This window comes from Leucopleurus acutus (assembly GCF_964270905.1).
Source record: "Leucopleurus acutus genome assembly, chromosome: 14".
NCBI lineage: Eukaryota > Metazoa > Chordata > Mammalia > Artiodactyla > Delphinidae > Leucopleurus > Leucopleurus acutus.
Genome location: NC_139156.1, coordinates 29802641 through 29815388, shown reverse-complemented (window position 1 = coordinate 29815388; position 12748 = coordinate 29802641). Strand labels below are relative to the sequence as shown.

At 52.7% G+C, this 12748-nt stretch overlaps 1 protein-coding gene across 1 annotated transcript in view; it reads right to left on the bottom strand.

Moving 5' to 3' along the window:
• Positions 1–6920, bottom strand: part of CRTAC1 (cartilage acidic protein 1) — a 132261-nt gene extending 125341 nt beyond the window's left edge. The window contains exon 1 of the mRNA XM_082854932.1: positions 6777–6920. Within this exon, the coding sequence (XP_082711058.1) occupies positions 6777–6800 (24 nt within the window). The 5' untranslated portion in view covers positions 6801–6920. The remainder of the gene's footprint in view (positions 1–6776) is intronic.
• Positions 6921–12748: the final 5828 nt, after the last annotated feature.

Sequence of the window (12748 nt, the reverse complement as noted above, 5' to 3'; positions counted from 1 at the left end):
ACTCAGCCCTGCTCCAGGCTTAGAGCTGGTACCATCTCACAAGTGGGCCCTGTGTGGGCTCCTCAGACCCTGCTAGATCCGTGGGACCTTTGGAGGTTTACAGAGCCCTGGGGCCAAGCGCCAGCTCTGGGAAGAAGGAGCCCGAAGGAAAGCTGGCCTTATGGACCCAGGCCTGTCTGGAGATCCACTTTAATACCAAGGGCCACATCTGCCCCAGACTGGCCACCTACATTCACACATTCATTTGTTCACCCACCGAGCACCTGTGGAGCCCCTCCATATGCCAAGCACTGTGCAAGGCACTGGGTTTACAGCTGAGAACAAAAGACACATGTCTCCACCCCCGCTGCTTGCAAGGCAGCATTTCTCCTTCTTGGGAACTCTTCTTTCCCCACCTGCAAAAGGCTCTTTGGATATACATAGCTTCTCGGATGACTGGTGCATGATTGCGATTCCAAGAAAGAGTCTGTTCTTAGACTAGGGCGAAAGGGAACGTGACATCACTAAGGCAAGGCGACAGAAAGGGCCCGTGTGCTCACCAACTCTGACTACAGGGACTGACCTCCAGAGGCTGGGCTGCCCTGGACACGCAAGGTGCTCACCACCTTCACGACAGGAACTGGGTGAGATTTGAGTGAGCTTGCCCTCCCAATTTGGGCAGGGGGGGTGGAGCCTTGGTCCTCTAAGGACAGCCTCTAGGAACGTCCCACCTCCAATCCTGAGGGCAAGGGCAGGGCGGGGCCTTCTGTGAGAAACTCCAGCCGAGGCTGCTCCCATGACCCCTGCAAGGCTCCTCTGCCTGTCCAGGTGGGGGACAGGGGTTCCCCAGCAACCTGCTGGTCCCGAAGGAGGGCAGGGACAAAGGAAATCCGGAGGAGGGGGTGGCTCTCGAGGTAGGTGGAGCGGCTGTTAGGGAGGGAAGAAGTCCCCACGGTCCCTTCCTCAGTCAACAGGACCCCTTAGCTCCACAGTGATTCCCATGACCTTGTCACTGTACTTGTTGGGTGCAAACAAAGATAAGAGTAACTGGAAGCCACAGGAAGGGTCATTTTACACTCTCAGCAACACGATTCCTTTGTGGCTAATTCAAGTAATATGTCAAAATGTCCCTTGGAAGAGATCTTTAAGAATATGTCTTTTAAGTAAACAAGGTTTTCCTAATTAATGACACGCCTGCCCACCCCTCCTTCAAGTTCCTTGCAGAACTTCCCTGGGCCAAGAGGGCTGAGCAGGAAAGGGTGGTGAAGTCGCGGAGGGAGCGGGGACAAATCCAGCCGCTTGTCAGTTGGGGAGCTATCGGTTTCTCCGCCGGATGTTGATCAGATTTCCTGGGCTGGAACCAACTCACAGGGCCCGGGTACTGGAATTTTTCCAAGAAGCAAACGCTTTGCTTCTTACGAAGTCAACATGATTTCTTTCAAGGAAAATTTTTATCCTTTCTTTTTTGTAAGTGTCTAGGGTTTTTGAAGGGCAAATCTTTGGGCTTTTCTCTAAAGACAATGATTATGATATAATTATCATTCGCTAAGACCACCCCTGACCCCACACGCACTCACAGAGAGGCCTGGGGGTAGGGGAATGACGTGCCCAAACTTGTACCATGAGTCAGTGGCATAGCCAGAAATAGAACTTTCCAAACTCCCAAATTCCTAATCATAGCAATATTAATAATAGTCTCTTTATAATTTTCTAAGTGTTTTCACAGCTCACATTGAATCTTTACAACAACTTTGTGGAGAGTCTGGGCAAGTCATTCTCAGGAGACAGCAGATCTGAGGTCCAGACCAGCTTTGCCACTTGTTTGCTGTGTGACCCTGGCTGGTCTATTCACCTCTCTGGATCTCAGGGTTCTCAGCTATGAAGTGGGAGCACTGGGTGAAAATACTTCTAAAATCCCTCCCACCTCTAACATGCTGTGATTCCATGATGTGATGCTCTGGTCCAGGGTTTCTCCACCTTGGCACTAGTGACTTCTTGGGCCAGACAGTTCTTTGTTGGGGGGCTGTCCTGTGCATTGTAGGATGGTTAATGTCATCCCTGGCCTCTACCAACTAGATGCCCAAAGCACTCCCTGCCCCAGTTGTCACAATCAAAAATGTCTACACACATTGTCAAGTGGGCAAAGTAATCCCTCCGTTCACTGCCCAAGGACTTCAATAAGGTCAAGACCGTGTGGTTCAGTGGAGAAAGGTCTTCCTGCCCCCACCTCTTCCCCAACCCCTGCACACTTTTCCACACACTTTTCAAACACAACCTCCTAGTTCTTTGCTACTTCTCATTTCTTAAATGCCCTCCGTGGTCCAGCGTGTGTTTGGTGTGATAATGAACCGATTGATTTCATACCTTCTCTTAAAGAGAGTTCACAGGTTTATGTCCCCTAAGCAACCAGCCAGGCTCCCCAGAAATCCCTCGCAGAGCCCTGGATGGCCTGGAAGCCTGTATCTGCAGCCCGCAGGAGGCTCGGTGAGCATGGATTTGTCAGCACTCTTAAATCACTGGGCTCTGAGGAAGCCTTCTCCCAGCACAAAGATCCTTCCTTAGGAATCAATAGCTCAAGGCCTTCTATCACACTCAGAATTATCCTGGGACCTGTAAAATTTCTTTTCCCCAAGCATGGCAGAACCCCGAAATGAAAACCCCAACACGGGGGAGGGAAGAGGGCAAGGAGGGAGTCCTGCCAAGGAGGCCTTGTCCGCAGCCCAGATGTTGCTGTGAGCAGAGGCTGATGGGCAAACCTGGACACTCGGTCTCATTCGCCGGGAAAAGGAAGACCCAGTGTGGTTCCCAGGGGTCCTGCAATAATACCTCTCCCAGCTGAATACCTCTTTACATCTCACCAAGGGTAGAGGCATGTTAAAGACTATCTTCCTTGATTTTCACTATCCTACGCTCATCACAGGTTGCCAGCCTCATCATTTTGCAGAGGAGGAAACTGAGGCATGCAGAGGTTAAGCAGTTTGTCCAAGGCGCCTGAGCAGGAAGTGAGGAGCCGGATTCTAAGCCTGAGTCATTTCCACTACTGAACTGCCTTCCCAGCGAGAGTAAGATTAAGGGTCAACCATCTGGTGGGGTTCATGAAAGAGGCGACTTCTTGTTTCCTCAGTGTCTAATGCCACTCCCCCATTCAAACAAAAATGCAGAGGTACTGTGCTATAGCTGTATTTTATGTAAGTATATTCCTCTGGGCTTATCCAGAACCAAACCATGCCTTGGGAATGCTGGCACAACTCTTCAGCTAGAGCTGGAATCAGGCGCAGATCCCAAGCACAGCCTCTCAGAAACCCTGCTTTCAAGGAGGGGGCTGTGGCTCTCCGGTGTTCCACATTATCCCACCACCTCCCTCCTCTACCTGAAGAAAAAGACCCAACTTGTCTGTGAGCCTGAAGGAGATGAGGAAACTCAAGCACCTTCCCTGGCAACAAGCACCCCTCAGGTGAGCCTTAGGGACAGAAGAGGATCCGCCTCTTGGAATTTTGGCTCCGCAGCACTGGTCCCTCCTGAGGGTTGCTGGCAAGTCTGCAGAGGCTCGGGGCGGGGGGGCTCTATGCAGAGTGCAAAGGAGCAGGGTGGGGAGAGGACACAGAGGGGGCAGCCCACAGGCCACTCAGCAAACCTCTTTCCCAGGGCCTGGCTCAGATGTCAACAGCCAGCCTCACAGAAAAGAAAAAGGGCAATGGAAATGGTAGTATCTTTCAGGTCACCCAAGAAGCCCTACTATGAGGATTTTGCAAAAATAGAACATCCTAGAACTCTGACCTTGAGCTGGGAGCAGCAAGGATGGGGAAATGGGCAAATACTGATTGGAAACCCTCCACTTCACCCAGGATCTGAGTACTGGAGGCCCCATAGGCAGTGGTGTGACTACAGGTCAGAGAGACCTCACTCTAGCATGCCTGAACAGAAGGAAGGAAAAGCTCCAGGCTTGGGTTCCAAGACCACCACAAGGGGCTGGGCATTTCTGATTCCTACGTGTGTGGACAGAAACCAGGAGTCGCATTGCTTTTGCCTATAAGACCACTTGAAATAACAAGACAAGATAATGGAGGAAGGGGAAAGAATAATTAGGAATTTCTGCTACCTGTATATGTACATTATGAGAACTTTATCTGCTCCTCACCTCCTCAGTCTGAATAACAGATTCAAAGGAAATTTCCCCCAGTTTACTAGATTTATTAATTTACCAATGTCTGATCAGTCAGCAATTATGAACACTTACTGTGCAGAGAACACACGTTCATCTCCATAGTAAAGAGGAAGCAGGTCGTGGGAGCGGAAAGAGCTCTAAGTAGAGGACTGGAAATCCTCGGACCCACTCCTATCCTTCCACCAAATAGCCATGTGACCTTGGGCAAGATACTTGCCTTAACTGGGTTTCAGTTTTCTCATCTGTAAATTAAGTGTGCATGTGGGATGGCGTTGGAGTAGGTGCTCTTCAAGGTTCCTTTCTTCTAGCTCTAATATTCTTGGGCTCTATGAGTCGTAAACAAGTTCAAAGAACACACCAGCACCAAACACAAAGGATGATCTCAGAGAGCAGGTGGGGCTAGGTACCAGCTCTATTTCCTTGGAATGCTGTACATGTATCTGTCTCATTGCACCTGAGACCACAGACCACCTGAAGTCCAGGAAGTAGGTGGTAGAGGGGTTCCAATCATGAAGGTGATGGTTAAAGGCTATAGCCTGAACCTGCTTAAAGCATTAAGTTACTATGACCAATGAAGGGCAAGAAGTGAAAAGTCAGTGGTCCTGAGCTGGGTGCCTTTGGCGCCCCCTACTGGGCACCAAAGAGCCTGCTGGGCAGCTTCCATTGCCTCAGCAGGCAGCAAGCAAGACTGAGAACAGGACTGTCACAGCTGTTTAATAGGACTACCTTCCTGGTCCGTAGTTCGCTCTCTATAAGAGTATGTTTCACTCTCCAGAATTACACAGACCATTGGTCCACACATTCAGAGGGCACTACGGTGCTGCTATAGGACGTCTTAACCAAACATCAAGGTGCAGAGTAATAAACCTCAGGGTTCAGAACACCAGGTGCAGCCCAGATGGAGAGAGAAGAAAGCAACAAGCAGGTATTTCGCTGTACAAATCCCCAGTGGAGAGAAGGTCTTGGGAAATGCAGCAGAAAAATGTTGCCTGCAGGTAGAGGATGGAGCTGGGTTTGGGGGTATGAACTGAGAGCCCCACTAAAAGATCTACAGGCTGATGCAGCTGCCCTAGGAGTTCAAAACACTCATTCATGTTCAGGGATGAGGTACAGGATACAGCCCCAACTGAGCAGCCCACTTTTGACCTTCTCCAGAGACCATTAGTACCAACTGTAAACCAGGATATTCTAACTGTGGTCCACTGAGCCAGCATCAAGACCTTAAACTCCCTTCATTGTCCCTTAAATGGACTTTAGGACCTGCTGCCAGAAACATGTTCTTAATCAAGTCAGACTGAGAGAAAAAGCTTCCTCAAGGGCCATATTGGAAGAACCGCCATATTCCCACTTCCCATTCTCCATCTCCCCTTCCTCATGGCTGAGAATGAGGTACAGGGTGACTCTGAATTCGCTCTAATTCAGTCTTGGGTAGCTGCAGCCCCAGGTCATCAGGGTCAAAAAATCTCCCACCAACAGCGTTTCTCTTTCCACAAGAGTTCTCCCCTGATTCAAGCAGCACTACAGAGTTGTCCCCTATCCCTGGAACCTTCTTGCCTTCTTTTCCACCTGGCTTCACTTGGGAAGTCCTGCACCCATCCCAGAAGACACCTCAAGTGTGACTCAAGAATATGTCTTGCCTGGAGAGCTGAAGCACCTCCTGGGACACACAGAAGCCACACTAGGTGCACACCTTACCACCACCAGCGGCAATATTCATTAGTCATTCCCCGAGGAAGGAAAGTGACCCCCTTCCCCAACCCCAGAAACACTTCCCGGCCACTCTGGGAGGCTCCTATCCAGGCTGGGATGACTCTGGTTTCTTGAGTTGGTTTCTGCAGAAACAGGACTAACCAGGACTCCCAACTACTGTACTGCGAAGAAGCGCGCTGCATTGCTGGGCATGCCCCCAAGCTCGGCCTGCTGCCCCATCAAAGCCTCCATGTGTCCCCACTGGGCTGAGGAGGATCCCTGGTCCCCCTGGAATGCCTGAAGCTGGCTTGCCTGAGATAGGCTGAAAGCAAGCGGACCACACCTCGGTCCAGCAAAGGCAGCCGGCAGCTACGCCGCGCGCTGGGCTGGCTCCCCGAGCTCTCTGCCACCCAGCGCTGTGTCCGGGAGCTCGGCTTTCCCGGGGAAGAAGAGCTAGCTTCCCCTAGGGCTCCTCCCCATCTTGGAAGCCCAGGCACCCGGCCGAGGCCAGTAGCTTCCCAGGCCCGGAGCTGAGCCTGGTTCGCTGGGTGACTCCCCACTACCCCAGGCACATCCCTCCTCACCTGCTCCGCCCCCTCCCAGCCCCGGTGCCCTCTCCCCAAACAGCTGATCTCCAGGACGCCCCCGACACCTTCTCTGCAACTATGAGGGCTATCGCCCCCGCACCTCCGCTCCCACCTCTCCTCCACCTCCGGCCCCGCACCCGCCTCTACCCCAGCCCGAGGGAGGCTCTGTGCGCCAGTCGAGTCCTGCGCCTCTTGGCAAGTTGGAAGCCAAGCCGCCGCCGCCTTAGCGGTCTCCGTCTTCCCCGATTCCCGGGCGGCACCCCCGCCAGCCCGGCGGGCGGATCGGGGTGGGGCGCAAAGGGCGGGAGAAACTTTCTCTGCCTGAGTGGGTGAGGGGCACCGGAGCGGGTACTCACGCCGGCGTCTGCGCTCGGAGCCATCCTCGGGCTCTCTCAGCCCCACCGCCTGGGGGCGTCGGAGAGCGGGAGCTCGCTGCCGCCTCTGCCGCCGCCGCCGCTGCCTTCCAGCTCCCAGCCCCGGTCCCGGGCTGGCCTGGAGCCTCCCGCCCCGACGCCGCTCGCTCGCTCGCTTTATACAACTCCACTCGAGCGCGCCCGGGCTTATGTAAAGGCTGGCGGAGACCCGCAGCCAATGGCGCCGCAGCTGGAGCTGAGGGCCCGGGGGTGGGGGGCGCCCGCGTGGCCAATCGCGGCCCGGGGAGCCCGGGGAGCCGGGTGGGGGGAGGGGCGCCTCCCCTCGCTGATTTAGAGCCGGGATTGCGGTGGCAGCCGCCGGCAGCCCGGCCGGCCGGGCGCGACGCGTCGGGCGCTGGGGTGGGCGGCGGCGAGGGCGGGTGCCCCCTGCGCCCCACCGCTGCGTCGCGTAACCTTCAGGAGGCAGCGGGACCTGGCGAGGGGGGCGAGGGCGTCTGGCTGGGCGCTGGGGGCCGGGGGCTGGCGGGAAGCAGGGGTCCCCCGGGAGGAAGCGCCGGGAGGGAAGGCAGGGGGGAGGGGGGGCGGCGAGCCCCAGGGCCCCGCGGTCACCCCTGCGCGCAGGGCCGAGAGTGGCGGCTGGGACAGCGGCGTGCCTTCCCGTTTCCCCAGATAGCGATCTGGCGTCGCCGGGCCGGGCCGGGCCGGAGCGGCCGCGCGAGCCGCGGTGATGGCGAGATTTCGCGCTGCGGGGCGAGCGCTGAGCCGATCTTTATCCGGTCAGGGGACGTGTCCGAGTGCCTTCCGGGGACTGCTCAGTATGGAGAGCGGAGCTTCGCTACGGCTCCAGAGGGCGGGGAGCGGGCGAGCACAGCTCGGAGATGAGGCGCGGCGGCGGAGGCGGTCGCGGGCAGCGTCTCTCCCTCCCGCCTGGTCCCCCGCCCGCCCGCCGGCGTTGCGGGCGGTGCCCCCACCCCACCCTACCCCTCCTAGCCCCTGCCCAGACAGGGCCGAGGCTGAGCCCGGCCCACCCACTCTGGTCCGGTGCGTCCATCCAGCCTCCCTCACCGCTTTGCTCACAGGTACTGCTTCCCCCCCTCCTCGAACCCCAGCCCCCTGCCGTGGGCGGGACGATCTCAGCCTCTCAGGGCAGGGTGCAGCGGGGGGCTAAGCTTGGGAAGAAAGCCCTTGGTCAGCAGTGCCCAAAGTGCCCGTGTGCGGGGCAGGAAACTGGCCTAGGTCGATAACACTCTCAAGTCAGGTCCCTTATTTTGCGCCTAGAATAGGGCCTGGCACGTAGTAGGCGCTCAGTAAGGATTTACTGAATGAACCTTGAACTGAATAAGGACTTGGGGTTTCTGAGAGCTGGGGTCCTGGGCTTGGGAAGAGAAAGACCTGGGAATAAGCCATCAGAGAGGGAGGGAGCTAGGACTGTTTTCTCATCTATTGATGCCTTTATGACCACCACCCTGCTGTCTGGGCACTTGACTCCAAATGTGCTCTTTCGTGGAAGACGCCGACAGCCAGCCCCTGACCCCAGACCCGGTTATCCCCAGGTTTTGAGCAGAACTACCAGAGCCTACTCTGGGCCCTGATTTCAGGTGGCTGTGATCGTCCTCTGGAAAGACATAGCTAAGGACAGGCAATCTTTCTCGCTTTGGGGGTCCTGGATCTAGCTCATGTTCTTAACCTTTTGAGGGTGATGAAACCTTTTGACTGTTTTCAATCTGATGAAAACCATTGAATCCTTTCTCTAGAAAAATATACACATACACATTTACAGGCATACACACACACCTTGAGTATAATTTCAGGGTCATTAGGGACCCTGAGTCTCTCTTGGGGCTCTGCCCAATGTCAAGCTCCTGTTTCTCTAGGGGTCTAGGACAGTGGTTTATAATCGTCCTCCTTTTGGGGAGTCACAGAACTCTTTTGAGCCTTTCAAGAATCTGATTAATGGTATGAGTCTGTGTCTCAGAAAACTGCTCAATCACATACACACGTGTTGACATGCAATTTTAGGGAGTTCGTGGATCCTCAAAACCAGATTCAGAAGCTTCAGCAAAGAGCAAATAGACTTTGCCCCATGGGTACACCTGATCCCCAGCTCTCTCCACAAGGAGTCCGGTGAGCTCTGCACCATGCTGCCTCATACCACCACCGTATTCTGAGGGCATCTGAGTCATGCGGTGATGGCCCCGGCACCTGAGAGACCATCTCCACACTTGTCTCTGCATCTCGGTCCCCGCCACCCTCTTAGTGTAGAAATAAGTTGCAGGTTGTCATGTTCTGTCTGATCTATGAGCATTCCTTAGCCAGAAACTCCAACTCTGGGAGACAGCAAGTGACTGGTAATTAACCAGGTTCACTCAATCCCAAGCTTCTGAGCACATCTTTCTTGGTTTTTGTTCTCACCTCTCTCTCTTTGCCGGTGAAGCTGTTAGCAGGAGCCCCAGCTGTGGAGCCTCACCTCACCTAAGCCCGACAGATATAGTAACCAGCGCAGTAATTATCAGCATTAGCCATCCAGATGTGAGTAGGCTTTCTGTACAAAACAGCTCTATAATGATCTCACACTTTCCGGCAGCTAGCCAAGTAAGGGTGCATCAGACCAGAGGTGCTGGGGAAGGACAGAGAAATGCAGGAAATGATGGAGACAGTCTCTCCAGGAAGTTCTTTAGGGAATGCAATTTGGTTTCTGCACTTGAACTTGTAAGGGTTCAGTCGGTGGGCCAGGCCTTTCTGGTCCTGTAATTTCTAATTCCTCTAATGTCCTCCATGTCCATTCACTCAGTTCATGTCTGTGCCCTGCCTGTATCATTGTAGACATCTTGCCCTCACAAATTTCCCAGACATATCTTGCTTTCTCGGGGCACATGCACATTTATGGACTGAATTGTGTCCCCTCCAAATACATATGTTGAAGACTTAACTTCCAATGTGACTATGTTTGGAGATAGGGCCACTAAAGAGATAGTTACGGTTAAATGAGGTCAAAAGTGTGGGACCCTAATCCTTAGGATTGGTGACCTTATAAGAAAAGAAAGGGACCCTGGAGATCTTCCTGTCTCTCTGGGCACACACAGAAGAAAGGTCATTTTAGGACACAGACAAAGGTGGCCGTTTGCAAGCTAAGGAGAGAGGCCCCCAAAGAAACAAAAACCTGCCGGCACCTCGATCTGGGACTTCCAGCCTCCTACTGAGAAAATAAAATTCATTTGCTTAAGCCACCTGATCTGTGGTATTTTTTTATGGCAGCCCGAGCAGACTAACACACATATGTTTTCAACACGCTCCTTACCCCCATCCAGCTTGTTCAGTCTCCTCCCAACATGCTTTCTCCGTACTGTCCCCCCACAAACCTTGTCCATTCTTACCTGGGACACTTGCCTAAAATGTTTTCTCATCTTTTGGCACCCGACTAAGTCTCACTTCTCACAGCATCTTCCAAAACTGCTCTGGTCTGCATTGGGGCTTTGCCTTTTCAGCCCTCCTGCAGGTCTGCAACCTCTTAGCACTCTATTATACATATTGTCCTGCGTTCTCTCTAATTGTTTCTTATGCAGAAAAACTTGGCCTTCCTCTCAGAATAGAAGCCCCTTTAAGTCCAGAATTTGTACCTTGTACTTGACTACCTCATAGAACCCAGCGTGAAACTGGGCACAGAATGAACACAGGGTTTGCTGATTAATTTATTCCAATTAAACATATTTATGTTTCAAAAAAAATACTAGAAAAGCTTCATAGCACTTCATTTTCTAAAAGCTCAAGACATTTGGGTGTGTCATTTCAGTCATCTCGAAAGCCCATTGGAGCAGAGGCTGTTGGGAACCAACCCTCTCCTCTGGTTCAGGATCAGAGGGTTACACAAGCTACTCAGAGTCACACAAACTCAACCCTTCTTTCTCCAAATCAGAAGATTTGCTATCCTTGGTTTCCTTGTGACCCTCACTGATCCACCTGGCTGTCTTCGCACTCTCCGGATAGAGAGGAAATGCGAGGGAATCTCAGCTCTTAGAGATGCTTCTGTTTCAACAAATCTTACCTGAGGCCCTTGAAGCCAGAGGTGCTTTAGAATTCAGAAAGGTACCGAACGCACTGAACATGCCCTGTGAGATCATGGGCAGCATCTCTTAATCAGCCACATTATTTCTGCAGTAAAACATAAAACATTTAGTGTGAATGTTCACACTAAATGGGTATGAGGATAAAATGGCTTCACTTCAGTTTGTCTGGTTTTGTCACCAGATGAGTTCTGGCATCAAACTTGTAAAAAGCCAAAAAACCCCCAAAATCTATGCCTTGATTTTCAGAGATTTGGAAATTTGGAATTGCAGGTGGGGGATATATGGAACGATATTTTAGGCTTGGTTGTCCCAAAAGAAATGAATGTTTTGTGAGGGTGTGGAAAAGCAGCACTCGTAGCAAAAGAGAAACCATAAACTGGGAAAGAAGTGAGGGGTTTAAGAGACTGTGAGGAAATAACCCCTTCTCAAACCAAGCTGTACTGGGTTGTTCCTTTTTTCTAAGGAGTACATATTTATCAGCGGCTGGTGAGTTTTCAGATGGACTTGTGTTAACAGTGGCATATAAGTGGCAGAAGTACAGAGTGCACTTTTGAGGGGAGGCAAGTAGGGGTGAAGATGACGGACGCTCTTGAAGAGAAGCCACAAACCATGGTGGACTTCCAGATGGCCAGAGAGTTAGTTCTGAACAGCTTAAAACGGGAGCACAGGCTACAGGCAAGCTTCTCCGGGTGCAGAGGGCAGACCTGGGAAAGGGAGACTAGATAAAGGGGGACGTTATGAGATCCTAGAGAAGTCTGGTGAGAAAAGTCAGAGTCCCTTAGGGCTGGGGGGAGCCTGGGGGTGATGATGAAGGTAGATGACTGATCATCATGTTAATATGTACCCAGGCAGCCTGGGTGCTTTGAGGTTTTCTCCACTGTAGTGTAGTGGCTTTGCAGTCTGAGTGGTTGGCTGAGAGCATAATGCAGAGAGGAGGACAGTAAAAGGGAAGGCCATGGTGGACCTGGGACTGCACAGCTCTCTATGCCGGCTTGAGATGCTCAGCCAGTCATACCCTTCACGGTCAAGGGCTTGCCGGAACCCAAGGTCAACAGCAGGGAAACTTCATCTTGAATCTTAAGGCTAGCCACGTTGCTGACCTTCGTCCTGCTTTGCCTTTGTTCCCAGGTCCTAGTATCTGCTCTTACCTTTTTTCTTCTGACAGAACTCTGTCTGGTACCCCCAGATAGAATAATGGGTGTCTCCTTCATTCTCCCAACCTGGTACCCTATCCTATGACCCAGATGCTCAGGGACTAGGATTCCAGGGTCCAGATACTCTACTTCCCTCCCTGTGGTTGAGTCTTTACCACCTGCTGCCTCACATTCCTGACATCAACTGCCTTCTCAAGTCTCTGCCACCTGCCTCATGCCAGCTTCCGTTGACATGCCCCCAGCCTGGCCTCACGTCTTCCCCCCACCAGCTGCCAGGACCTCCCTAGGTCCTGGCCCTGCCTTGGTGGGTAGGTCTTGATTCACCTTCCAGCCCATCCTGGTCTGTCATATCCAGCTGCCAACCCAGCAGGATCTCTGATAGACATGAGCTCATGGTCATCGCTTAAAGAAGAAGAGAAAAGCCTTTAGCAGTTGGGAAGTGATGACAGCAAACGCCAGGGAGCTCCTGGGCTAGCGGTGCCCTGGCCAGTTTCATTCTAAGAGAAGAGAGGGATGGGTGGAAAGTGTACATGAGAGAAAGGTGAGCAGGAAGGAGGAAATAAAAGGAGGGAAAGAAACAAGAGGAGAGAGAAAGGGAAGGGAGGTTAGGAGAGGAAGCGAAGGGTGGCGGGGGGGATGTTTCTAGTCAGTATTGAATGTCTAAACTGAGCATGAAGATCTTGTCATCAACAAAGAGTCAGCATTGACATAAAAGATGATGGAAAGGGTAGTTGAG